The sequence below is a fragment of the Aricia agestis genome, chromosome 14 (genome assembly GCF_905147365.1).
Source record: "Aricia agestis chromosome 14, ilAriAges1.1, whole genome shotgun sequence".
Taxonomy (NCBI): Eukaryota; Metazoa; Arthropoda; class Insecta; order Lepidoptera; family Lycaenidae; genus Aricia; species Aricia agestis.
Genome location: NC_056419.1, coordinates 12242685 through 12266565, shown reverse-complemented (window position 1 = coordinate 12266565; position 23881 = coordinate 12242685). Strand labels below are relative to the sequence as shown.

The 23881-nt window shown below is 35.4% G+C and overlaps 1 protein-coding gene across 1 annotated transcript in view; it reads left to right on the top strand.

Annotated features, from left to right (window-relative positions):
* Positions 1–23881, top strand: part of LOC121733627 — a 36120-nt gene extending 12239 nt beyond the window's left edge. The window contains exons 2-5 of the mRNA XM_042123939.1: positions 14379–14482; positions 16357–16473; positions 19722–19951; positions 20379–23881. Coding sequence (XP_041979873.1) covers positions 14381–14482; positions 16357–16473; positions 19722–19951; positions 20379–20772 — 843 coding nt within the window. The 5' untranslated portion in view covers positions 14379–14380 and the 3' untranslated portion in view covers positions 20773–23881. The remainder of the gene's footprint in view (positions 1–14378; positions 14483–16356; positions 16474–19721; positions 19952–20378) is intronic.

Genomic DNA, 23881 nt, shown 5'->3' with positions numbered 1-23881 from the left:
GGAAATACGACCGTTGCCGAAAAATTACGAAAATTTCTATGCGCATTATCACTTTGGGAGCACTGTACTAGCAAGCGTAGAGCATGCTATGCTTTTCGTAGCAAGCCTACGTAGTTATTAATTTGCCTTTGGCGGACTCTGCAGGTTGATATTTTTGAACAATATAACCCCATATGGTTGCGATGTATTCTAGGTATTCTAAAAGTATAGCATGATATTCTTTTATATGAAAACATTTAGTTTAGTACAATAATACTATGTTTGTAGTAGTCACGACAGTCTTAATATTACATAATCTTATATATTTAAACGAGCAATTCTTGTATATAGGTTTATAATTGGAATCTCGGAATCGGCTCCAACAATTTTCATGAAATTTAGTATATAGGAGGTTTCGGGGGCGATAAATCGATCTAGATAAAAATCATTTTTAGAAAATGTCATTTTATTCGTGTTTCATTGAATACCGAGCAAAGCTCGGTCAAATAGCTAGTATAATTATTATTGTAAATGTAATTCCTGTAAAATCTGGTAAGGTGAAAACTGTGCCTCATTATTAATCAAAATAAATGGAGCATGATATTGTTCATAATACCTGTTAAAAACTTAAAACATTCCCAAATCCCGGTGGATTTTGTCTCAAATATTAAGGAGAGCTCCTAATCCTTTATTAGTGCCTCTAAGGTGTTTAGTTAAGGCTTATGAATTCCATAGCACCGAGTAATGAGGCACTTGAATATAAATGCCGACATCGTTATACAGATTTAGGGTTAGGTCACACTGGGACGCGACGCAACTTAGCACGCGCCTCTTAAGACTTATGTACCTGTAGCAAAAATATTAGTCGTATATTATAACTTTATTTAGAACTAATACAACATTTTTACAGCAAAAGCAAGAGATATATGTTATCAACTTTTGTATTTATCTTTTATTATGTGACAGATCTGATTAGAACTTTTCTGTAAAATAATTACGCATGCGAACTTTGTAATTGCGATTTTTATAAGGCTGGCATTGTCGGTTTCGACACGAGCCTTAAAATAAAGAAAAAACTGGCAGTCTGTACATACTTTGAACTCATAGGCAGTACATAAAATTTTGTACATTTAAAACTATTTTTTGTTTTTTCCCGTGACTCGTTGTACTATCTCTAAACTGATTTTCATTTAAATTGGTATAGCGTTCCAAGCAAAAAGTGTCACATTTAGAATGTTATAGTATGGACGTTTATTAATAGTAATAAAGTTAAAACAAAAAAATATAGTAAATTAGCCACGTGATATAATATAATTTTATTTATTACAAAAAATGCACAACTAAAAGCAGCCAACTTATGTCAATGAAAGCAGCACATTCTAATGTCGTGTCGCGTTCCACCTCGGTGTGTCCTGACCTTTATAGCCAGTTATAAAGAGGTTGAAATATATCAAAGGAGTATTTTAAAAACAGCTTTACAATGGTGTCTGGTTTTTATACTTTTTTATATTTATCTCTTTTGCGCATAAACCTCAGTTTGTGAAGCGACTAATTTAAATATTACGTCGGTTTTCCATACCGCTTTTGAATCACTTCTTCACAAATCACAAAGTTCCAATAAAATTACTAGATGACGCACGCAACTTGATTGCGCCAAAATTAGTGTATCGTACATTTTTCCGGGATAAAAAAATTTCTTTGTCCTATCCCGGGACTCATTACTCAACCAAATCAAATTTCAGCAAAATCGGTTCTGCGGCATCTAATAATAATAATAGCTCCCACACCGATTTCGGTGACGGTGGCCGGTTTCATTGAAACCAGGCCAGCTACGCAGGAGTAATTTTATAGTGCCCAAGTGTGTGCGCAGTACACAAGAGCACTCTCTATTCCTTTACTCTCATAACCCAGTGGGACGGAAGACCGACACGACTGGCGAGAGATCAGGCGCAGGACCGACTTTTTACATGCCCATCCGACGCATGGATCATCTTACTTGTCAGACAATCAGGTGATCAGCCTGCATTGTCCTAACCAAACTTGGAAATAACATGTTTCCAACGCGGGAATCGAACCCACGACCTCCGAGTCAAGAGCCGCGCTCTGTACCACTAGACCACGGAGGCGTCTGCGGCATCTATACATATTATGAAACATGAAACAAAGTCGCTTTTTTCCCTCATGTCCCTTTGTTCCTTTTAATCTTTAAAACTACGCAACGGATTTTGATGATTATTTCAGTGTTAGATAGCCCATTCATCGAGGAAGGCTATAGGCTATATTTTATCACGCTAATACTAATTGGAGCAAAGAAATAGAGGAAAATGTGGAAAAAACGGGGAAAATTAAAGTAGCTAATGTACTATTATATTTAATAGTAGACTAGACGCTCTCATTACGTTTATTCGCATTGAGTATATCTAGTGAAACATCAAGCCAAATGTAAGAGTTGACCAATGACTTGAAACATTAACAAATTTTTTTGATTTTAAACTTGAATAGAATAATAATGATTATGGATTTTGTTAAAAAAGTCACTTTAGATTGGCACTCGAAAAAATCGTACAAAGTAAAGTAAATAAAATTGTAAAGAATCTCGCAAAGTAAATATTACAAAATGATGCAGAAAATTAATTTTAAATAGCTGCATCACAAAGTGAAAAAGTTTGGCTCATTTCAAGACGTAGAGGGTCTACGAGATCGTAGCCGCTCGTAGTGGGTGCTACGATTCAAGCACTTGAGCTACGAATAATAAATTTTATTATTCGTAGCACTTGAGGCATTATTTTGCTAATATTAAGCAAAAAACAGCAAAAAAAAAGCCACTGTAATGTTTTTAGGAATTTTATGTTTTTGCTGAAATAAAGAATTTTTGTTATTTATTTATTTTTAATTTTGACGACCTCTGTGGCTCCATGGTTAAGAGTGTGTTCAAGCCGGGGTCGCGGGTTCGAATCCCGCCGACGCGACGGAGCAAAAAATTTTCAATGTTCCGGGATCATGGATGTGTATTAAATATGTGTATGATATAATAAAAATCTTAAATATGTGTATGGTATAAAAGTATTAAATATACATATATTTCCGTTGTCTGGTACCCGTAACACAAGCCCTTTAGGTACTTACCACGGGGCAGACTGACGTGGTGTGAAGCGTCCATAGATATTATTATATTATTTATTTTTGACTACCCGTAATTTTATTTATGGCTTGACTGGCTGGACGTTGCCAGCAACTTTTCAAGCATTTTGTGTATCGCGGTAGCCGTACATTTTGCCGGGAAGTAAACTATAATATGTCCTTTCTGCTCAAAGAAAAGCGGTATGATTACGAATAGCTATGTCCAGACTGTGCACTTTCATCTTCAATTTTCGTCATCAACCTTCATATTGGCGCATTCAATAACTGAATGCGTCAAGGAACGCAACGCCAATATTGTCATTTTTTTAGTTTTGGATACAGTCAGAGGGCATGCGTCGCGGGCATGCCTCACGTTCGCTGTTGACTGCGCTATAACGCATGCCCTTGACGAACAGAAAAAGGCACAGTGTGGACAAAGCTAATAGGTATGAGACAGATTTTATTGATTTCCAAAGGTTTGGTCGTAATAAAATAGAATCTGATGATGTAACGTCATGATAGTGACATAAATAGTCTGCTACCGGTAAAATTTCATGCGAAATTCCGTTAATTAACAACTGTAAGGACAGGCCATGTTCCAATTAGGCACATGAAATGTTTACGAGGCTTTTCATTTTTACGGTTTTTCGATACAGTGGTTACATAGCAACAATTTTGCCTTAAAAGTTCTATAATTAAATACATGACAAGTATAACATGTTTAGGGGCAATAATTATTCTTGGACCTAACAGTAAGAAGTATTTTGAGATAAATCTGCTGTAAAACTTCGAATCTATATAATAAATAGAAATGAAATAAAACCGTTTTATCACAAAGCCCCCGATTTCATGCAATTTTGGTGTAGTTAAATTGTCCTATTTGGGGCAATAATATCATGTTGTTATTTTGAATATCGGTAGAGTTTTGGTTTGTTTATAGTTAAGTTAATATGCTATAACTTTAGTGCCCATAGTTTTCTTTTAAAGATTATTTTTCTCGCAAATACCAAATTTGGTAGGTAAATTTTGGTGGGTAAGAGGGTGTGTAAAACATTATTTTTACAAAATACCATTGATTCTTGAAGCATAAAATATACGCCATTCACTTCATTCTGTCTTAAGCTAACTCGTCTAGGTGGTGGTTGTCGTACCAGTTTCCCGTAAACACCTAATCCCCAATTTTGGTGGAAACAAAAATTTCCACCAAAATTATATAAAAAATGCAAGTTGTTGAAATCCACTCTATTTTCGTTTCGTCTTTATTTAGCTGATTGAACATTTTCTGAAAAAAAAACTGGCCTTCTGGAATGCTTACCGCAGCTCACTTCTATAATTTTATTTTCATAAACTAATTATTCTTTTTCAGCTTTAACAACTATAATTTCATCGTCTAGCTTTAATTGATCAAATATTTGAAAAACAAATCTGGCCTTTGCAGATTCAAATTTCTGTTAAAAAATATACTGACCTTCTCCAATAATTACTGCAGAATTTTCAGTCCACTTGTATCATTTTATTAACATATTATCAGCGGAATGTCTAGCTTGCAGCTGATCGATCGCTGATGAGGACTGCAGTAGTTCTGCAGACTCAAGGGCGCGCCGCTGAGCCAATTTACACGCATCCAACTGTGTTTTTTTTGTAGTCTATGATCAGAGATCACAATTTTCATAAATCGAATGTTTTCATTATTCTGTGATGTGTGAGTGACCAGTGTGACACTGACAGGAACATGTTTTGTTCTTTTGTGCTCTGTGATTACTGTAACTTTTTTATAGTCCGAATAGATTTTGTTTTCTTTTTGTACGTGTGCTATAAACTTTGGTTCTATAAACAAAAGTCTGAATAATTTTCTTGCAACTTGATGATTGGTAACTTTTAAATAGTACTTATAAAATAAACCAAATTCATACAATTAAAAAAGCTGAATTTATCACATAGAACTTCAGATCTGAAGATCTCAAAGATTGAGGATTTTAGCTTTAAATAGTAAAATATATAATAATAATAATAATAATATCTATGGACGCTTCACACCACATCAGTCTGGCCCCGTGGTAAGTTCCTAAAGGACTTGTGTTACGGGTACCAGACAACGGGAATATATTTAATACTTTTATACTATACAATTATTTAAGATTTTTATTATATGATACACATATTTAATACACATCCATGACCCAGGAACTTCGAAAACTTTTTGTTCCGTCGGCGGGATTCAAACCCGAGACCCCCGGCTTGAGCTAACAGCCCACAAACTGAGCCACAGAGGTCGTCAAATAATATGATTATGTGACTTTCTAGGTAAATGGTAGAAGCATAATGTATTTTTGTATCAACATATGACTCCAAGTGTTGCAAAGTGTTTATGATAATGATGTCACTGCACATAAATCGTAATATGAAATTCTGAATGAGTTCTAAATTAATAAAAGATGCTTTGAAATGAACTATATTCTACAAATGTGCTGGCTGCTCATGAACTATTTATATGAAATGCTCTAGTCCCTATTTTAATATTCCTTTTAATAAATGTACAATTACATGAATATATATTTACTTCATAATAATATTTTTAAAATCCTTAACAACTTACTGCTTGTATTTGAATCTATAATAGGGGTGTAGACAGTAAACGAAATTTAATAAGTGCAAAAAATTGTTTTTTTTTTTAGTTTGTATTGTAGAATTTTCGTTAAAATGACATATTTTTACTCATTAACTTTATAATATTTTTTTATTTTACTAAACAAAAAGTAAATATTTTATCCGTAATATCACGTACCTATTCGCGAACCGCCATCACAGAGTGTGACGTCACGATCTCCAAAACATTGTGTGTGACAGTGACATTTCGATGTCAAACTCATACAAAGATTTTTTATTGTTTGGCGGACGTTTGTTTGTGACGAATTGTGACGTCATAGCGACGCCATGATGAACTTTAGCGTTTTTGCGGGATATTTTAAAACGAAATTGAATAAGTGTTTTTTTAAATTTAAATAAGAGTGTATTTATTTTTCATATATATTTTAGGTGTAACAGATGTACATCTGTAAAATAAAATATATATTTCTTAAAAATATAAGTCTACACCCCTATTCATTAAATAAGTGACTTTAGTCCTTATATTATGAATTTTTCTGATTTTCGTTGTAGCTTGTCCTAAGTTTATCTTTGCCTTCAAATTACAATGTAGTCATTTGAATTTTGAAGAGAAAAAAATCGTAGCCGAAAACTTTAAATCTCACTTTAAACTAAAAAAAACACAATTCAATTAATAATAATAATCGATACAAATTCCGAATGCAAAAGTTGTTTAAGCAATAATTTATTTAGAGCAAAAGAATAAATATTTATAGGACTTCATTCAATACGATAAAATAAATATGAAGTTTCATTGCTATTATCCAAGATTAAAATACATGAAACAGCTTTCACGATCTACTCTTTTATTTAATCAAATGATTTAAAATTCTTGAAAAATCTTTAAATAAAAACTGCTTTACTTTTTAAAAGTTTCGTCCATAAACGTCTTTTTTACAAACGATTTTGCGGAGCCTTATTTTGGCTTCCCGCAGGGTACGTCGGCTTAACTTACCATAAAATTGTAATTTTTCATTTTCTTATTGAATTGGTTCTCCAGATTGTTACAAAATATATTTTATCCGAAATACTTAGTCGGTAAATTTGTCATTTGTTTTATGGATGAACGAGCTTTTGCCCGCGGCTTCGCTCGCGTTGAGAAGTATTATTATATACAAACTTTCATTCCCTATTTTAACCCCTTGGAGGTGGAATTGATCAAAATCCTTTCTTAGCGGATGCCTACGTTATAACATCTACGTCCAGTGGTTTGGGCTGTGCGTTGATAGATCACTATGTCAATCAGTCAGTCGAGGCTTTGAGTTTTATATATATATATAGATATTTTTGTCTGATGGTCTTAGTAATTCATTTGAATTAAATTGTTCTTGCCAAAATCTTAATTTGATAGTTTTCTGTAAAATACAAATCAATATTTCTGGCTAGTAATAAGCACAACCACAGAGCACAACAAATCTTAGCCAGAACTTTCCTGATCTATTCCTATGCGAATCTCAAAATCGACTAATCCGATATCGAAAATCCTATCACTGATGGAAACTTACTGTACCTGTGAGTGTAAGTATAATTCAAGACGTGAGTGGAAGAATAAGGTAAGTAACATGAAAAAACTTCCCTTTTTTGCTTAAATGGAGGCTTTAGGGCCGGAAAATTATTTTAAATAGAAAAACTGTGGATTATATAAATGTGTAGCCAGATATATAAGCTAGGTTATGAAGTAGATAAGTTACAAGCTTTATGAAAATAATAAGGAAAAACAAATGAGTTATTGTCCGTACGTTACGAAATGTTACTTGTTCGATTCTTCCACTCTCGTCTTTAATTATTACTTCTATAAAATGTTAAAAAAATAACTAAGTTTGTATGCCACAAGCACTTTCTAATGCGAGCGAAGCCGCGTGCAAAAACTACTATTCTACGTCCATTCCACAGTAATATATTCCACAAAAAGCGATGTAAAATGTAACATATTATTACGTTACATAATTACGAAGGTTGTGCATCGTGCCGCAGAGCCTTAAGGCCTTGACCGTATGCGGGACTGCATGCACGTGCGACCACGTTTCCTGATATAAAGGGCATACTGCAGTGTTAGATTTACGATAGAATTTAAACAAAGAATTTCATGATGGTAAAATATATGTCAGATATGACTTATGATGAAAAACCTAAATCAAAACAAATATAGCGTTATGTTACGGCAACCTTCAAGAAGCTTCCCTTTTTAAATAGTGATAGAAGATACACCGATTAGTTTACTTGAAAGTACTACTCGGTCGAAATGTCTGTAGACCATAAAGTTAATATACCTAGCGGAATAGAGAAACAAAGGCCTGAGCAAGAGAGATGTCACTATCAGTAACACTGCGTGGTAAAAAGAGACGTGTGATACGTGACAGCAGCACTCTTTTTTTGACGTCCAGTCGGCACGTGCCGCACGTTGACAATTTAATCTCATAGAAATCATATTCAATCATGCTTGTGTAAGTGTGTACGTACACATATTTTTACACACAGATAAAACCATTTTCGGTTTCGTTTGACAGCTCGAGATTGTTTCTCTATTCCGCTAGGTATATTAAGAGCTCACCTGACTCTAAAAATCAAACATCGTCCTTCTCTCTTCACACTCACGCCCGTCTTTCATATGCCAGGTGAAAAAGGACGGCGCGGAATCATCGCCGAGTTAGTTTTACTTGAATAAAAGACGAACTATAATGATTATGAAAAAAGTGTTTTGAGCAAATTTAGGTTTTATCAATACCTTTTTAGATATTAAAAAATATTAAAGAAAAGACAGCAAACTTCGAAGATCCAAGCAAAAATGTGTCTAAAACAAGGTTTTTTGTAAAAAAGAAACTATCGTGCATTTTTGAGTAATCGTGTTTTCGTCTTGAGCATTTAATCTTTATGAACTGAAGTTACTTGTGTCAAAAAATCAGTTTTCTAGACCTAACAGATTTTGAGATCTAGGTTAAAGTATGTAGTCAAGTTAGGGTCATATGGGCTCTTAACTTTATGCCGTAGACTTGATTTGATGACGTCATAAGAAACGTAAGACACGTGACGTAAGAAAGATGGTGATACAATTTTATAATTTATAAAAATACAACAAAAATGTTTAAATATTTACTAGTAATCTGCAGAGAGACATTCCCTAGGACGTGTGCAATCGTTTACTTTTTATTATAAAAAGATAAAGATAGAACAGATATAATATTATGATATATAAGTTCCAACTTTTATTAACACCTTTTCTTACATTGATTCGAAATGTGAAATAGTTATCGAGATATAATACTCGTACAACCTTAACTTTAACAGACCTTTTCGAAATTGGCACTATACTTCCCTTGTAAAAGTTCAATATAAAAGGCGTCAGGTACCTATTATTACTTCTATCATATGAATGCTATTGAGATATTATAAAGGCTGCAATCTATTGTCAGCTGAGCTTGAATAATAAATCCTTGCTTTGTAGTTCAACAAAAGTGGTGAAACTTATGTAATATTAACTTACAATTTTTTTTTAAATGAAATAAGGGGGCAAACGAGCAAACGGGTCACCTGATGGAAAGCAACTTCCGTCGCCCATGGACACTCGCAGCATCAGAAGAGCTGCAGGTGCGTTGCCGGCCTTTTAAGAGGGAATAAGGGTAATAGGGGAGGGTAGGGATAAGAAGGGAAGGGAATAGGGGAGGGTAGGGAAGGGTATAGGGTAGGGGATTGGGCCTCCGGTAAACTCACTCACTCGGCGAAACACAGCGTAAGCGCTGTTTCACGCCGGTTTTCTGTGAGAACGTGGTATTTCTCCGGTCGAGCCGGCCCATTCGTGCCGAAGCATGGCTCTCCCACGTTTAATTCAATTTGGGCGATAAGCTTTTAATTTAAATAGTTTTTAGCTAACAGCGCGTGAAGGCCATTATTTTAGCAATGCAATAAACTTTTGTTTTCATATTAAATGGCTTTCTTAACTTTTGAGTATTAAACAATAATAATTTATTCTTCCGTAGTTTACAATTTTTTCTACAGTTTAATCTGCAGTATTCGCAAGGTTATAAGTCTAATTACGACACTCTTATACAAAAGTTTTCACTAGTAATACAATATTCAAACGGGCCGACAATGTATTTCAATTGAATAGAATGGAGCTATTTCTCAAGCATTGTTCTTGTAACTCGCAGAAGTCTTATACAGTTAAACCGCTTTTGTTTTCAATTCCAGACTTTTGTTTGGACTTCTGGCTTTTTTGATAGGTTAGCCGACGTTCAAAAAAACGTGACTTTTGATTACTTTTGATTTTAAATTTAGAACATTTTTATTTATAAACGTATTGTCGTACACGGTACACACAATAGTTATTTTTAATTTAAAAATAGAATACTTAATAAACTTTACTTTTGTAGGCAAATATTTTGTTAGAACTTAGACTACTGTTTAAGTTTGCTAGTCACGTCCTTTATTTTCTTCATTGATTTTCTAGATTTAGAAATTTATTAGTTGCGTTCGTTACTTTTTATTAATTTTATTCTTATCAGGATATACCTAAGTATGATTACAGTCTATATATTATAAGATTTCGACGAATAGCAAGTTTTTAGCGGTATGTGAATTTGCAATTCGTATTGAAAATTCTATTTTGTAAATGCTAAACTGATAAGTGATAAATCACTACCCTAATTATAAAGAGAGCACTTAAAATCTGTAACCCTACTGAATGTTGCTGTTTTTTTTCGATTCAGTTCTTTTCCTGTCAACAAAAATGTTTCCTCGTATTTATTATACTTACAAGCATTATAGCAGTACAATATGAGTACACTGAATTGACGTTTCATATTTTGAACCATTTTGTTGTTGAATACGAAACAGTCGGAATCAAACAAAGCTGCATTAATGTGTTGCATTTAAATAGTAAAATTGGGATACTGTTTAACCAACTTAAAAAAGGAGGTTATCAATGCGACCTAAGTAAGTAAGGTAAAAGCACTAATGGCAGACGCTTTAAGGAAATATAGAACATTTGAATGTTGTAAAATATATATATTTATTAAAATAAAGGATTGATAACTTCTTCCATGTCTTCAGTAACTCTTACAAAATAAAACTATTATGATTATTCATTGACAAATCAATTAAAAAATAAATTATTGGTCTTTTTGTAAACTTAGTCATAACAACTAATATATGACATCACAGTAAACGAACATCACTAATAGTAGACACCAATATGAACTAATAGTTGACATAGAACATTACATTACATTTAACATTTTTCCTATTATTAGGTATTTATTTGCCGTTTTTTAAAAAGATTTCATTTACTTCATCATAGTAACTACATGCATATGCAATATTATCCACGTTGTCTTCTATCTTCTTCCATTCTAAAACTATCTTTCCTTTTATTTTTATATTTCATATATTTTTCTGGCAAATTTATTTTCAGGCTTTAGTCTCCATGCTTCTCTTGTCTCTTCTTTTTTCTTCTTTCTCTTCTCAGCTCTCCTTTTTCTTTTTACTGCTAAAAAACTAAAGCAATCGATTTTTAGATCAGACAAGGTCTAATATGTCAATTTTTAGGTACAGTAGTTCTAATTTGTTAGCTTGTTAATAGAATTATATTTTCAGAGAATATTGATGATATTTGCAGTAGAATAAACTTCAAAATAACTTTAGTATGTATTGCAAAATGATGATATGAGTTCCATGTCATCTATTAGGTTTTTTTACATTTTCAAGAACTAATAGTAGACACCCTTTATATTGTTAGGGAAAATGAATAAAAAATCATAAATAAACATTAATTAGTGTAAACAACATGACCATTAATCCAATGAAATCAATATAAGTAAATTACAAAAAATCCAATAAATGTATTCAAAACTTACGTGCAAAATTTTGCCTCCCTTAATCTATTTGCTAAGAAACTGCCGAGCGCGTGTTGACGCGGTCACATTTTTTACGAAAACTGATCCCATTTTAAAATTTTGTTCCCGAAGGCGTCCCTAATTTATTTTTTCACGTCAACAGATAGCTTGAGAAGCTTATAAAATGTATAGTGTTGTGAAAAAATTAGAGTAATTCTTATTTCTATGGTATTTTTGTCGTAAGTGTCATCTATTAGTTCCGAGTCTACTATTAGTGCTTTTACCTTATATATTATGTATGTAATAATTCCAGAATTTCCTAGTTTTCGTCTAAATCAGCGTCTGAACTTAGGTGCCAAATTTCAAAAGTATATGTATGTATGTTTTTATATTTGTGTTCGCATATCTCCGGAACTCAGACCAGTAGGTCTGATTTAATGTAATTATTTCATTTTTTTTTTGTACTAAGTATTGTTTAACTTAGGGAACACTGCAAGTTTCATCAAAAGTTTAGTAGTTTTTAGAGAATTTTAACTCTCAATTACGTACAATTTTGAAGTCGGTTTCATTCCTTTTAAAATTCTATGAATAATATGGGGAAACGATTTACGCATCCCCGGCAGATTAGTATGTGGGCGTATAGTGACCACTAAAGCCCCAAGGTGCTCCACTCCCCACTCAAGGCAGAGTTGCGGGTACGATATAATTTACTGTAAAGAATTGAGATACTAGAATGTACGTAGGTAGTAGAAAATTATTTGTACTGATTTCATGGGAATTTCGCAGTAGACGAGCAATTGTCTAATAAATTATAACATAATGATTAGTGAAGGCTGGATATATTATATAACCTTCGGATGTCTATTACATTAGAAGGACACGCGTAATGTGCATATGTTGCAGCCATCTGGTTAAGCCGAGGCCATTAATGATTTGTTTACCTATAAATGTTACAAGAACGAAAAACCAAACAGTTATTTAACTTATTATGTAGTTGAACCAACTATCAAGAAGTATCTATATTAAACTAGCAATGAAAATAGACAACTCCCGTAATTTAAAAAATAAATTTAGTGAACAGGCCGAAGCGTCGAAATGACTGACCAGTCATTTCGACGCTTCGGCCAACATCAAAAGAAAACATAGTTAAGAAAAAAATAAGTATATCTTTGTTAACCTTAAAAAAATAAGTATATATTTTTTAAGTCTATCTTTGTTAACCTTAGTCATTCTTACGTAAAAAGATAAAGAACACTTTTGCTTATATCAGCGCTATATTACGTCTTGAAACACTTAACAGGGGTTAGATATGACCTAAGTATTAACATGACCTAGGTATTAAACTGTCAGAACATGAACAAAGGTCATTTTGTGCTAGGTCTCAAGTCTTGCCAAACTAATCTAGGCTATCATCATATATTTAGTAAACTATATTTAGTACTACAAGTACTTGGTAAGTCCTTGTCCTATATCGTACTAATTTTACACTTAAATTTACAACTTGGGAAACCTCCAAATTTAAAAATGTTACATGTATATTATGATATAATAAATTTTTCTTTTGGCTCGACACGGATTTTGTTTTTAGATTAGTCCTAAATGTTTTTTACATTATAACATGCATTATGTGGCACAGTTTTTAATTATTTTAAAGAGCATCATCGTTATAAGAATTGCATTAATCAACTTAAATAAACTAGCACAGAGCAATGCGGGGCAAAAATGGTCGCTTTGAAGAATCATGATGTGAATCATGATATGATTCATTTTTCTCAAATCGCAAAATGCAACTCTGCTTGCAATTCATTTCTGTATTTTTGTACTGATTTGACATTTGTCAGTTTGACAGTTTTGACAATTCATTTGCTGAATTGATTGAGAGGAATTGCTAAATGTGACCATTTTATATGCAAAACTTTAAGGTCTCAAACTACTCACTTGTTTGACTTTCTAAACTGTACCTACTTACACAGACTTACTTAAAGTATACTTAATTTTTTTTTATGAAATAACGCAATGAGCAAACGAGCAAACGGGTCACCTGATGGAAAGCAACTTCCGTCGCCCATGGACACTCGCAGCATCCAAAGAGCTGCAAGTGCTTTTAAGAGGGAATAGGGTAATAGGGGAGGGTAGGGAAGGGAAGGGAAGGGAACAGTTGAGGGTAGGGAAGGGAATAGGGTAGGGGTAAGGGGATTGGGCCTCCGGTAAACTCACTCACTCGGCGAAACACAGCGCAAGCGCTGTTTCACGCCGGTTTTCTGTGAGAACGTGGTATTTATCCGGTCGAGCCGGCCCATTCGTGCCGAAGCATGGCTCTCCCACGATACTTAATGTATCATTACGATCAAATTTCTAATGACTTTAATTTAAAAGTAACTGAATAATGATAGAAAACTAAGGAAAGCGTGCGATCTATGCGTTTGCTACGAAATTTCGTAGCAATCTTAATTCGTAGCGCCGGGTGCTACGTCGCTGTAGCGTCTTCTACGAAAAATTATTTTCTTTACATTTCTAGCAATGTTCTTTTCGTATTTTTTTTCTATTAAAATCTTTGTTTTATTGGATGTTTATTATGATATTAGATTTCTTTCCTATACATTTAAAAGCTTTTAAGGATGGGTGGAAGTTGCACTTTCACGCAAATACTTTTGACATTTGGTAGTAGTTTAAGTTTTTGATGAGCACATAGGCTACTTATTAAATTATTATTTATCCTGTACAGTGTTTCCATAAATTATTGTATATTCAGACGGTAAAAGCCAACATAAAGCAAGATGAATAACGTGTGATTTTTGTTAACAGAGATGGAAATCGTGCCCGAGGGAAAAAACTTTCGTTTGCTGAAAGAAGACGAGCTCCCAGAGGTTGCCGATTACTTGGTGCAGTATATGCCTGAATCACTTAAGGTATAAAAAGTTAATTGTAACCTATACAGGATGTATAAAAACTAAGTGATAATTCTTTAGAATGTCACGTACGAGTCCCTTATACAGGTTGCTACAAATCTTAGTGATTATACTTTTTTTTTTTTTATGAAATAAGGGGGCAAACGAGTAAATGGGTCACCTGATGGAAAGCAACTTCCGTCGCCCATGGACACTCGCAGCATCGGAAGAGCTGCAGGTGCGTTGCTGGCCTTTTAAGAGGGAATAGGGTAATAGGGGAGGATAGGGATGGGAAGGGAAGGGAATAGGGGAGGGTAGGGAAGGGAATTGGGCCTCCGGTAAACTCACTCACTCGGCGAAACACAGCGTAAGCGCTGTTTCACGCCGGTTTTCTGTGAGAACGTGGTATTTCTCCGGTCGAGTCGGCCCATTCGTGCCGAAGCATTGCTCTCCCACGTATACTTTACATTACTTACATTTAGGATGTGTATTGTGTATATGTCCCTTGCATAGAGGTCAATGTAAAAGTAGCAGCGCTGAATGAGCAATTCTTTTTACATTTATATGGGTCCGGGTATGGGTCATGACGCTGAACGCATGACCCAATGCCCATACAAATCACAAAAAAATTTTGCTCTTTCAGCGATGCTACTTTTACAGTAAATTATATATAAAGGACACATACACACCCTAAAGTATTATCACTTAGTTTTGTTACACTCTGTATACATTCAAACAACAAGTCAACAAGTCAAATGAAAATGAAGCCTTTACTTATTAAATTTAAACGGCTTAACTAATTCACTTATTAAATTTGAATTAGCAGAAAATCGGATCTAATAATAACCAAAATTATAACCTTTTCTTGTTTTATCACGGTAGTATTTTAGCTTAATGTTACTGTCGCACCAGAGACATTTAATGACTATTCAACTTTAATTTAACGAAGAGTTTGTCAGAAAATGTATGTAAATATATGACAAAATCCTAATTAGCTTACATAATATTAAATTAACTATGCCGCACTGTGCTGTTTTATATAACGTTGATTTGAAGTACAAAACTTTGTTTGGTTTAAAATGTTATTCGTGTTGATTGCATTATGCATGCAAATTGTATCTAAACATGGAAATAAATAGTATAGAAGCTGGGAATTAATTTTAAAATGAACAAACGTATACATACAATATCATCGGGCCTTTGTAACCAAAGGTTTAAAAGTGCCTGAAAGATTTGTTGCATTAATATATAAGCTTGAAATATCGTTAGATTTGTCTTAGGGACAAACGAAACGAGACACGATTTGACGATGACTAAAACTAAATAATATGCAAAAAAAAACATGTTAATTTTGTACCTCTTCTATACGTTTTATTTTGGACAGAAATTACTCTTAGGTTGGGTTGCACCAGAGGCGTTGTTAAAGTAGAGGTTAAAGTTATGGTTATATTTAAGGCTAAATTTAGCTTTAACTTTAATTTTAACTTTGACCGGAGAAATTGACAGATGACAGCTGGTCCAATAACGTTATAAATTAACGTGGGCGGGGGCGCTGCTGGTAAAGGAGAACTGTCAAAAATGGCGTTTTTGTATGATGACAGCGTTAGTGCCTTTTTTCGCCACGTGCATTTTAAACCTTGTCGAGCTCTATGGTTATGGGTAAATATGGCGTCTTGATGGCGTCCATTTTTAACTTTAACTAAAGATTTGACATTTTTCATTGTAGTTAAAGTTAAAGTTAGTTGGTGCAACCCAACCAAACCAACGAAAACAGTTGTATTGTTAGTTAGACTATTCCTACCTATGTATCAAGAGTTGCTAACGATCTACAATAATGTTATATTTAGGCTAGTTTTGTCAAGTCAATTTGTAAATTGCATAACTTTTTGTTCCAGTTTCATCAGACGATTCAAACATATCTGAACAATAAGGTGTGGGACTTCCATTTTTATGTAGCGAAGAATTGGCCCGAGGACCCCATCTGCTTACATTTCCCTGGCTGCACTAGCACGGTACGTTTCTTTTTTTATGAAATAAGGGGGCAAACGAGCAAACGGCTCACCTGATGGAAAGCAACTTCCGTCGCCCATGGACACTCGCAGCATCAGAAGAGCTGCAGGTGCGTTGCCGGCCTTTTAATAGGGTAATATATTCCCTTCCCTTACGGGTAGGGATGGGAAGGGAAGGGAATAGAGGATTGTCTCCCTGATTTAAATAGAAGTAGAGAAAACTATTATTAACAGTTATCCTTTTTACCTTAGATTTTTGTTTGAAAATACTAGGAATGCCAATAATAGGATTTTCTGCAGTATGAATTCTTAAAGTGCCAAAATTGAGTGTTATAACTTATATACAGAACCATAGCTACTAAATAGTTACTATGTTAGAGCTTGTCTGACTTAAAATGACGCGCCCCTCCCTCGTATGATCACAGTACACCATTTTTCATTTATATCAAGTATCAACTAGTGAAGTGGTGGAGCGCGTCATTTCAAATTAGACAAGTCTAGTATCTCGGTAGACCATAAAGTTAATATACCTAACGGAATAGAGCAACAATCTCGAGCTGTCAAACGAAACCGAAATTGGTTTCATCTGTGTATAAAAATATGTGTACGTATACACTTACACAAGCATGATTGAACATGATTTCTATGAGATTAAATTGTCAACGTGCGGCACGTGCCGCCTGGACGTCAAAAAAAGAGTGCTGCTGTCATGTATCACACGTCTCTTTTTACCACGCAGTGTTACTGATAGTGACATCTCGCTTGCTCAGGCCTTTGTTTCTCTTTTCCGCTAGGTATATTAACTTTATGCGGTAGACCGAGATGCTAAGCTTTGCTCATAGTTTGCGGTCTCGTCGTGTTGACGGACCATGACAAACTAATAAAAGCTATGAAGGATATGTTGTGAGACAAATTATTATTATTTGTCTATGATTACTGATGATTGACGGCGATTGTGCAAACTATTGTAAACTTCGCTATCATGGTATCTTATTTTTTACTCGACGAGGAGGAGAGCCTTAAGTAACACGTTGTCGCGTATTACACGCAGAATAAAAAGATGAAACTCATTAATATGCCTGAGTTTTTTTTTTGGTTACATTGAGAATAAAATAAATAAGAGACAATAGTTCAAGTATACAATATATGTATACACGTACACGACTACACTAACGAAGCGACTAACTGCAAAGTTCTAATTGACAATACCTTACATGACCTACTAAGCTTGACCTAGTACATTTATATAGTATCTATTGACATAAATGTGTCAATAGATACCAAAACAGTAGCTATCAAACCTACATTTTCTTGTTGAGTCAGTTTTTACTTGTGCCATGTCACGTCACGTGTGCGTAACAATATATATTTCTTCTTATATATTATAAAATTCTCGTGTCACAATGTTAGGCCGCGTACTCCTCCGAAACGGCTTTACTGATTATAACCAAATTTTATATGCATATTCAGTGGGTCTGAGAAACGGCTACTGAGTAGTTTTTATATTGATAAGTGCATTTTTTGAATAAATAATAATAAATTATTACAATTCGAGACTGACGGCGACCATTGTTTGTGCGACGGGATAGCGATGGACGTTGCCAAGGTGATAAGTATACTTATTTAGTCACTTCAATAAAATAATACGGGCGAAATACTTTATATGACAAAGAAACGTTTGCCGGGAAAGCTATTATTTATTTATTTTTATCATTACGTCATCTTCATAGATCATCAAAAATCTAGCTTTGTTGTTTGTATCTGCACAGAGTAAGTACACAGAGACCAGTGCCCTAGAAATAGGAAAAAGGAAGAAAGCTAGTAGTCAGTGATTACAAAATTACGCGCAAGAGAAGTTTTAAATTAAACTTAAAAAAGTAGATAGCAATAAATAAATTCGTTCCATTTTTAAAATACTTAAAATGACGTCCCTAGCAACTGACACTTGGCGCTTAACGACGCGTTTGCCGCGTCAGAGCTAACTCGAGTGTGTCGAGTGTTAGTTTCTCATAAGAAATTCTTTACACGTTTTATATGTGAAATCCAATTAAGGGCAAATAAAAACTGTCTACTTTTTATATCAAAGATCTACATAATTATATCTATGGTTAAAAGATCTACATAATTCTATCTATGTACAGATACATCCTTGACAATTTCATAAGACGGTCTACACGAGAATGACTAACATGGGACGAGTAAAATATACGCTACGGTATGATACGACATAAAAGAAACGATAACATTTTGGCATTTACGAAGGTTTTTGAGACGAGTATAATATGTCTGGCCGACTGATGTGGTTTACCGAAGGTTCCGGGGGAGACTCCGGAATGAAGCGCGCGTCACGTCGCCGTTAATTCGTGATAATGTGTAGTTGTTAAGTTTATATAATTTTTATGTATGTTAGTCATTAAGTTATATATTGTATGGGCCTACGTAGCCTGATTTAAATAAATAAATATTACTCGCTCTTAGGCTGCGTTTCCAAACTGCGTTGCGAAGAATGAGTTTTTAAGATCTAATACTAACGAAGCAATATTATTCTCAATAATACACTCCTCGCAATGTAGCCCCGATCGCAACGCATCCTTTTTAACCGACTTCCATAAAACGAGGGGGTTATAAATTATGTTCGGCTGTGGATATATATTTTTTTACTGATTTAGGCAAGACCGCACCAAGCGACACCTCGCTACAGGTTGCAGTGGAGCGAGGCGACAATCCAGTTTCTATACAACTGACGTTTCCTCGTACGATTTCATACAAAGAATATTTAGCCGCATCGTGGCGTGTTGTCTGCTGCAATGTAGTTACGCCCGTTCCCATCTTTACCCTTCACTCACTTACCACTCCATTCTTGCTGAGCGATTGCTACTTTGACACTCTGAATGAGACTGCAGCGGAGTGACGCGACACTTAGAGCCCTGGTCCACACGGTGCGTTGCGTCAGCGTTGCGTCGACGCAGCACTGCCTTTGCGTTGTTTTACAAACAAATAATCAAGGTGTTCACACGGCGCGCTGCGTCGTCGCATCGCACACATGACGGACAGCAGCCCCCGAGACGAAGCGGTAGGAGGTGTTGACATGACTGCTTCTTAATAACGCTGCGATGACGCAGTGCCCGTGTGGCCGCTAACGGCAGCGCTGCATCGACGCAACGCTGACGCAACGCGTCGTGTGGACTGGCTCTTACCCATACCTTTCGGCTTTCACTAGGGTTTCTCTTTAACCCCATGATTCCTTCCAGCCAAACAGTCACATCTACGAGAGCGTGACCATCTTCTGTCCGTCGGACCGCGCGGAGCTGGTGGACCTGCTGACCGACGACGACCAGCTGCTGGATCCAACGCGGCCGCTGTACCTCAACTTCACGCACGAGGCCATCGTCCAACGCTTCGAGCGGTGCTACGAGGCGCACGACAAGATAACCGGCGATGTGTACGTGTGTGACAACCCGCCTGATGATGATGCGGACGAGTGAGTATATATCTCAGACTAGACAACGCCCGAAACTTTGTTTCGCCCAAGTTCGTGTATCGCGCGGGAACCGTACATTTTTTCAGTACAAAAAGCATTCTATGTCCTTCCCCGGGACTCGAAGAATCTCCATCCTTAGCGAAATTTCAGCGTGAAGAGGTAACGGATAGACAGACAGACACACTTTTGCATCTATAATATTAGTGTGGACTTTAAACAAGAGTCTTTTTCTTAACATACGTAGGATAATTTAAGGATCCTAAGTGAATGAAAGAAGAATTCTTTGGTATACATATTACATACTTTTTTGGCTTGATAGACGTATCGTATACGAAAACATAGTTGTTTGCCAGGGTACGAACGGACTAGATCAAACAAAGACAACAGTAGAATCGGGGTTATTCATTTCTAATTCTAATATTTTCAGACTGCCACCGGACGTGGAGTTAGTCCGTCTCCAGCCGGAGCACATGAAGGCTGTTCACGATCTCTACCCAGCCAGCGACATCGAGGGCCGGGAGATATTCGAGAAGCTGGTCGCCGAACTCCCAGCGTACGGCATCTTCGTGGAGGGCCAGCTAGCCGCCTGGATGGTCCAGTCCTACTACGGCGCCATGTTCTCTATGCAGACGAAGCCGGAGTTTAGGAGGAAAGGCTACGGCATCTTCCTGGCCAGGAAACTGACCAAGGAAGTCGCGGCCCGAGGCTACAAACCCTTCGTGGTTATCCGACCTGAGAATGACCCCTCGCGTTCGCTGTACGCGAAACTCGGCTTCGAGAAACGCTATCGGACGGTGCGCGCCGTCCTACGTCCCCGCTAATAAAGTTGATGATTAGCAGATTTTATTTTTTTAAGACTTTTGAGATTAGCTTGCGATCTTTGATCGCTTAGAATAGATTAGTGGCTACAGGGAAACGGCTAGCGGCTCTCTACGCGTAGAATTTTCAGGTATCAAACGAATGAAATTGACTTAGCGTTCACACCGAGATGAGAGGCAATTTTCAAGAAGATTCAAATTGAACTGCATTTACTATATGAGAAAACACACTTTCAATACAATTCGAATTTCCTGTATAATGTAGGTAACTTATATCTTGTTATGAGGTAAATTTTGAATCGCACTAAAAACGCAGCGTATCGATATTATGTTGCTAGTGTCTTCTTGCGCACTATAAACAAGTAACATCATATCGAGCCCTGCGTTTTTATCGCGCTAAAATCGCAGCGTTTCTTGTCTCGGTGTGAGCTGACTGTCGAGAGCTCTGGCCGGCCGCTGAGTTTCGGTGCAAGCCTCAATCTACGAACGGCACTAACCGCGGATTACAAATGTCGTATTCCGATGACCTTCTATGGCCTTTGTTTTTTATTTAAGGCTAATCAGGATTAGTTCGGATACAGGATAAATGGTAATACCAGATGATCCAAAACATTGGTAAATCCACCTAACGCTTAATCAACAGCTGCGTGGCACTACGGTGCATACGCCATTTTAGGCGAACAAATTACTCGCTGATTTGGCTTTACCATGAATAATCTGGATTTACCCTGGGTCCTTTACCCTGATTAGCTCTATATATTCTACGGAACCGACTCTTGTAATCCCTGAAGTTAGTTTCATTTAGGCGATCGCTTCTTTGTCTAATGGAGTGATAGTAGGGACCTGTTATGATCTGTGTGATAGCTAAGGACATAACGAACGGCGTTATCATTATAGAAATCATGTTGATAGTAAGTTATTGATCGCGAATTATTAAGGCCAATTTTACCTCTACACGACTAAACAATTCAGTGGGTCAATGTCGGCATAATATAACTATTTATTATTAAAAATGTAGGACGTTTTTAGTTTAAAACACTCTCTAATTTTAAAAAATGTTTTTTTTTTTTTAAAACAAAATGCCCACCAAAATGACACAAACTAGCACAACGCAATGACCTAAGTGAGCACTTCAAATAAAGAACGAATTCAGTTTAAAAATGGAATACGGATCGACCAAAAATATTTAACCATCCACTTAACATGAGAAATGTAGGTAACGAAGAATTTTGAACATCTATACCTTCTATACATCGCGTAGGCCACAGATAGATTTTTGATAACATCATAATATGAAACATAAGTTTTTTATTCCTTTTTATACTGTAACTTATAGGTTTTGATATTTTATCTTTTTTAGGGAAGCGTGAAGGTTAAAAGCCGGTGTGATAGATAGCGTGTTTTAAACTCACCACCATGTTACTCATATATAGAGAGATTAGACGGTTCTTAGCTTGAGTAGGGTGCCCATCCATGATCTCAGTAGAAAGCCGCCTATTAACTAATATTAATATGTGTCGTAAGTAGTAACACGTACGAAATATCTGTGAACTTGATTTTATAACTTTATTGTATCTAGCCTAGTCCTAGAGATATTTCGCTTGGATAGTACCTATTGTATCACCCTACTCAAGCAGACATTTCGTACTATAGTAAAAATTGACAAGAGTTTAAAAAAAATCAACACGATACGAAAAGTAGGTAGGTAGGATTTCTAATATTATAAACTAAAATATTAAGTTCTTTAACGATTTTACACTTACATTCGATAGAAAGATCAAAAACTTGAGATAATGTAAGCGCGCTATAATTGTTTGCTGTGTCAATTTTGAACTCTGCTACCTTGAAATAAGTACCGAGTAATAATGTCTTATAAAGTAAGAAACGTCATTATAGCGCGATTAGACAATTTTGAGAGTTGAGTTCTATTACTTGTATAAGAACCACTATGACTATGTTGAAGTACCTATGATAATTTAATTATTTTAGACAAAATTGAGTTTGTGACTATTTTAGTATTTCAATTATTTATTTCGTATAAACATAAGGCTATGTCTTCCTAAAGACTGGATAGAAATGACAGTGAATAATGTAACGGCATGGGCTTGGATGATTAAACATCGTTTATAAGCACTTTTTAACACTGGCACTGTGCTTAAATTTTTGCTCAATTGGGAACTTCCACCACTCATTAAAACAACGCTGTGCAATTATTAAAAAAAGTTTTTAATTCAGAACGTAAAAACTATTTTATTACCAGCCCGCAACACGAAATTCTCTTTTAGTGTTTCCTAAGTATAAGGTGCATAACAACTTGCTTATTTTAATAAGTGAACGATTAAAATTATAGTTAAAAGGTTGGTTTACTTTCTGTGTCTCAATCTGGCATAAAATTGTTTAGAAAAGTAACCCACTTTTGTGCCCAGTTGCAAAATTTTACAGCCTGCTTTAAGTATTGTAACTTGCAATAGGATTATTACTAAATTTGACAATGTTTTTTATTACTGATGCAATAGGTAAAGGTACTGGAACAGCGTTTTTTAGACTACTTATGTGATACCAAAATAAACAACAAAAATCGGACGTGTTATAAAACGTAGCTACACAGCTTCATGATGTACACCAAACAAATTATGGACCTAACTTAAAACTTTTCCTTATAACTGGGCAGTCCCTGTTCACGAAAAAGTTTTCAAAGTGGTTGAACAGGCATAATATAGTCGATATGACCGTTTCACCGAAACAGATTTTTTCTGATCCAGTACCAAAAGCATACCTATAAAATCTAGACAGTAATTTCGACTCAATACTTGCAATCGTCATCCTACATGCCATCATGCAATGCTTATTCACTTTCCTAATAGTTAATCCCTATAAATACGAGTAAGTAGTTTGTGATTCTCTCGAGATTAAATATAAGACAATTTTCTCACTCCATTTCTTACAATGAAGCTAAAGGACATGTTCCGTCCTCAATATGGCAGTTGAAATTGTATTTGCGGCATATTTTTGAAATTCAGCAGCTACACAAAAGATTGTAGTTCGTTCTGTATTGTTTATCACATACTTATTATACTTACCTTTCAAAGGTGGAATAAAATGATATATTATA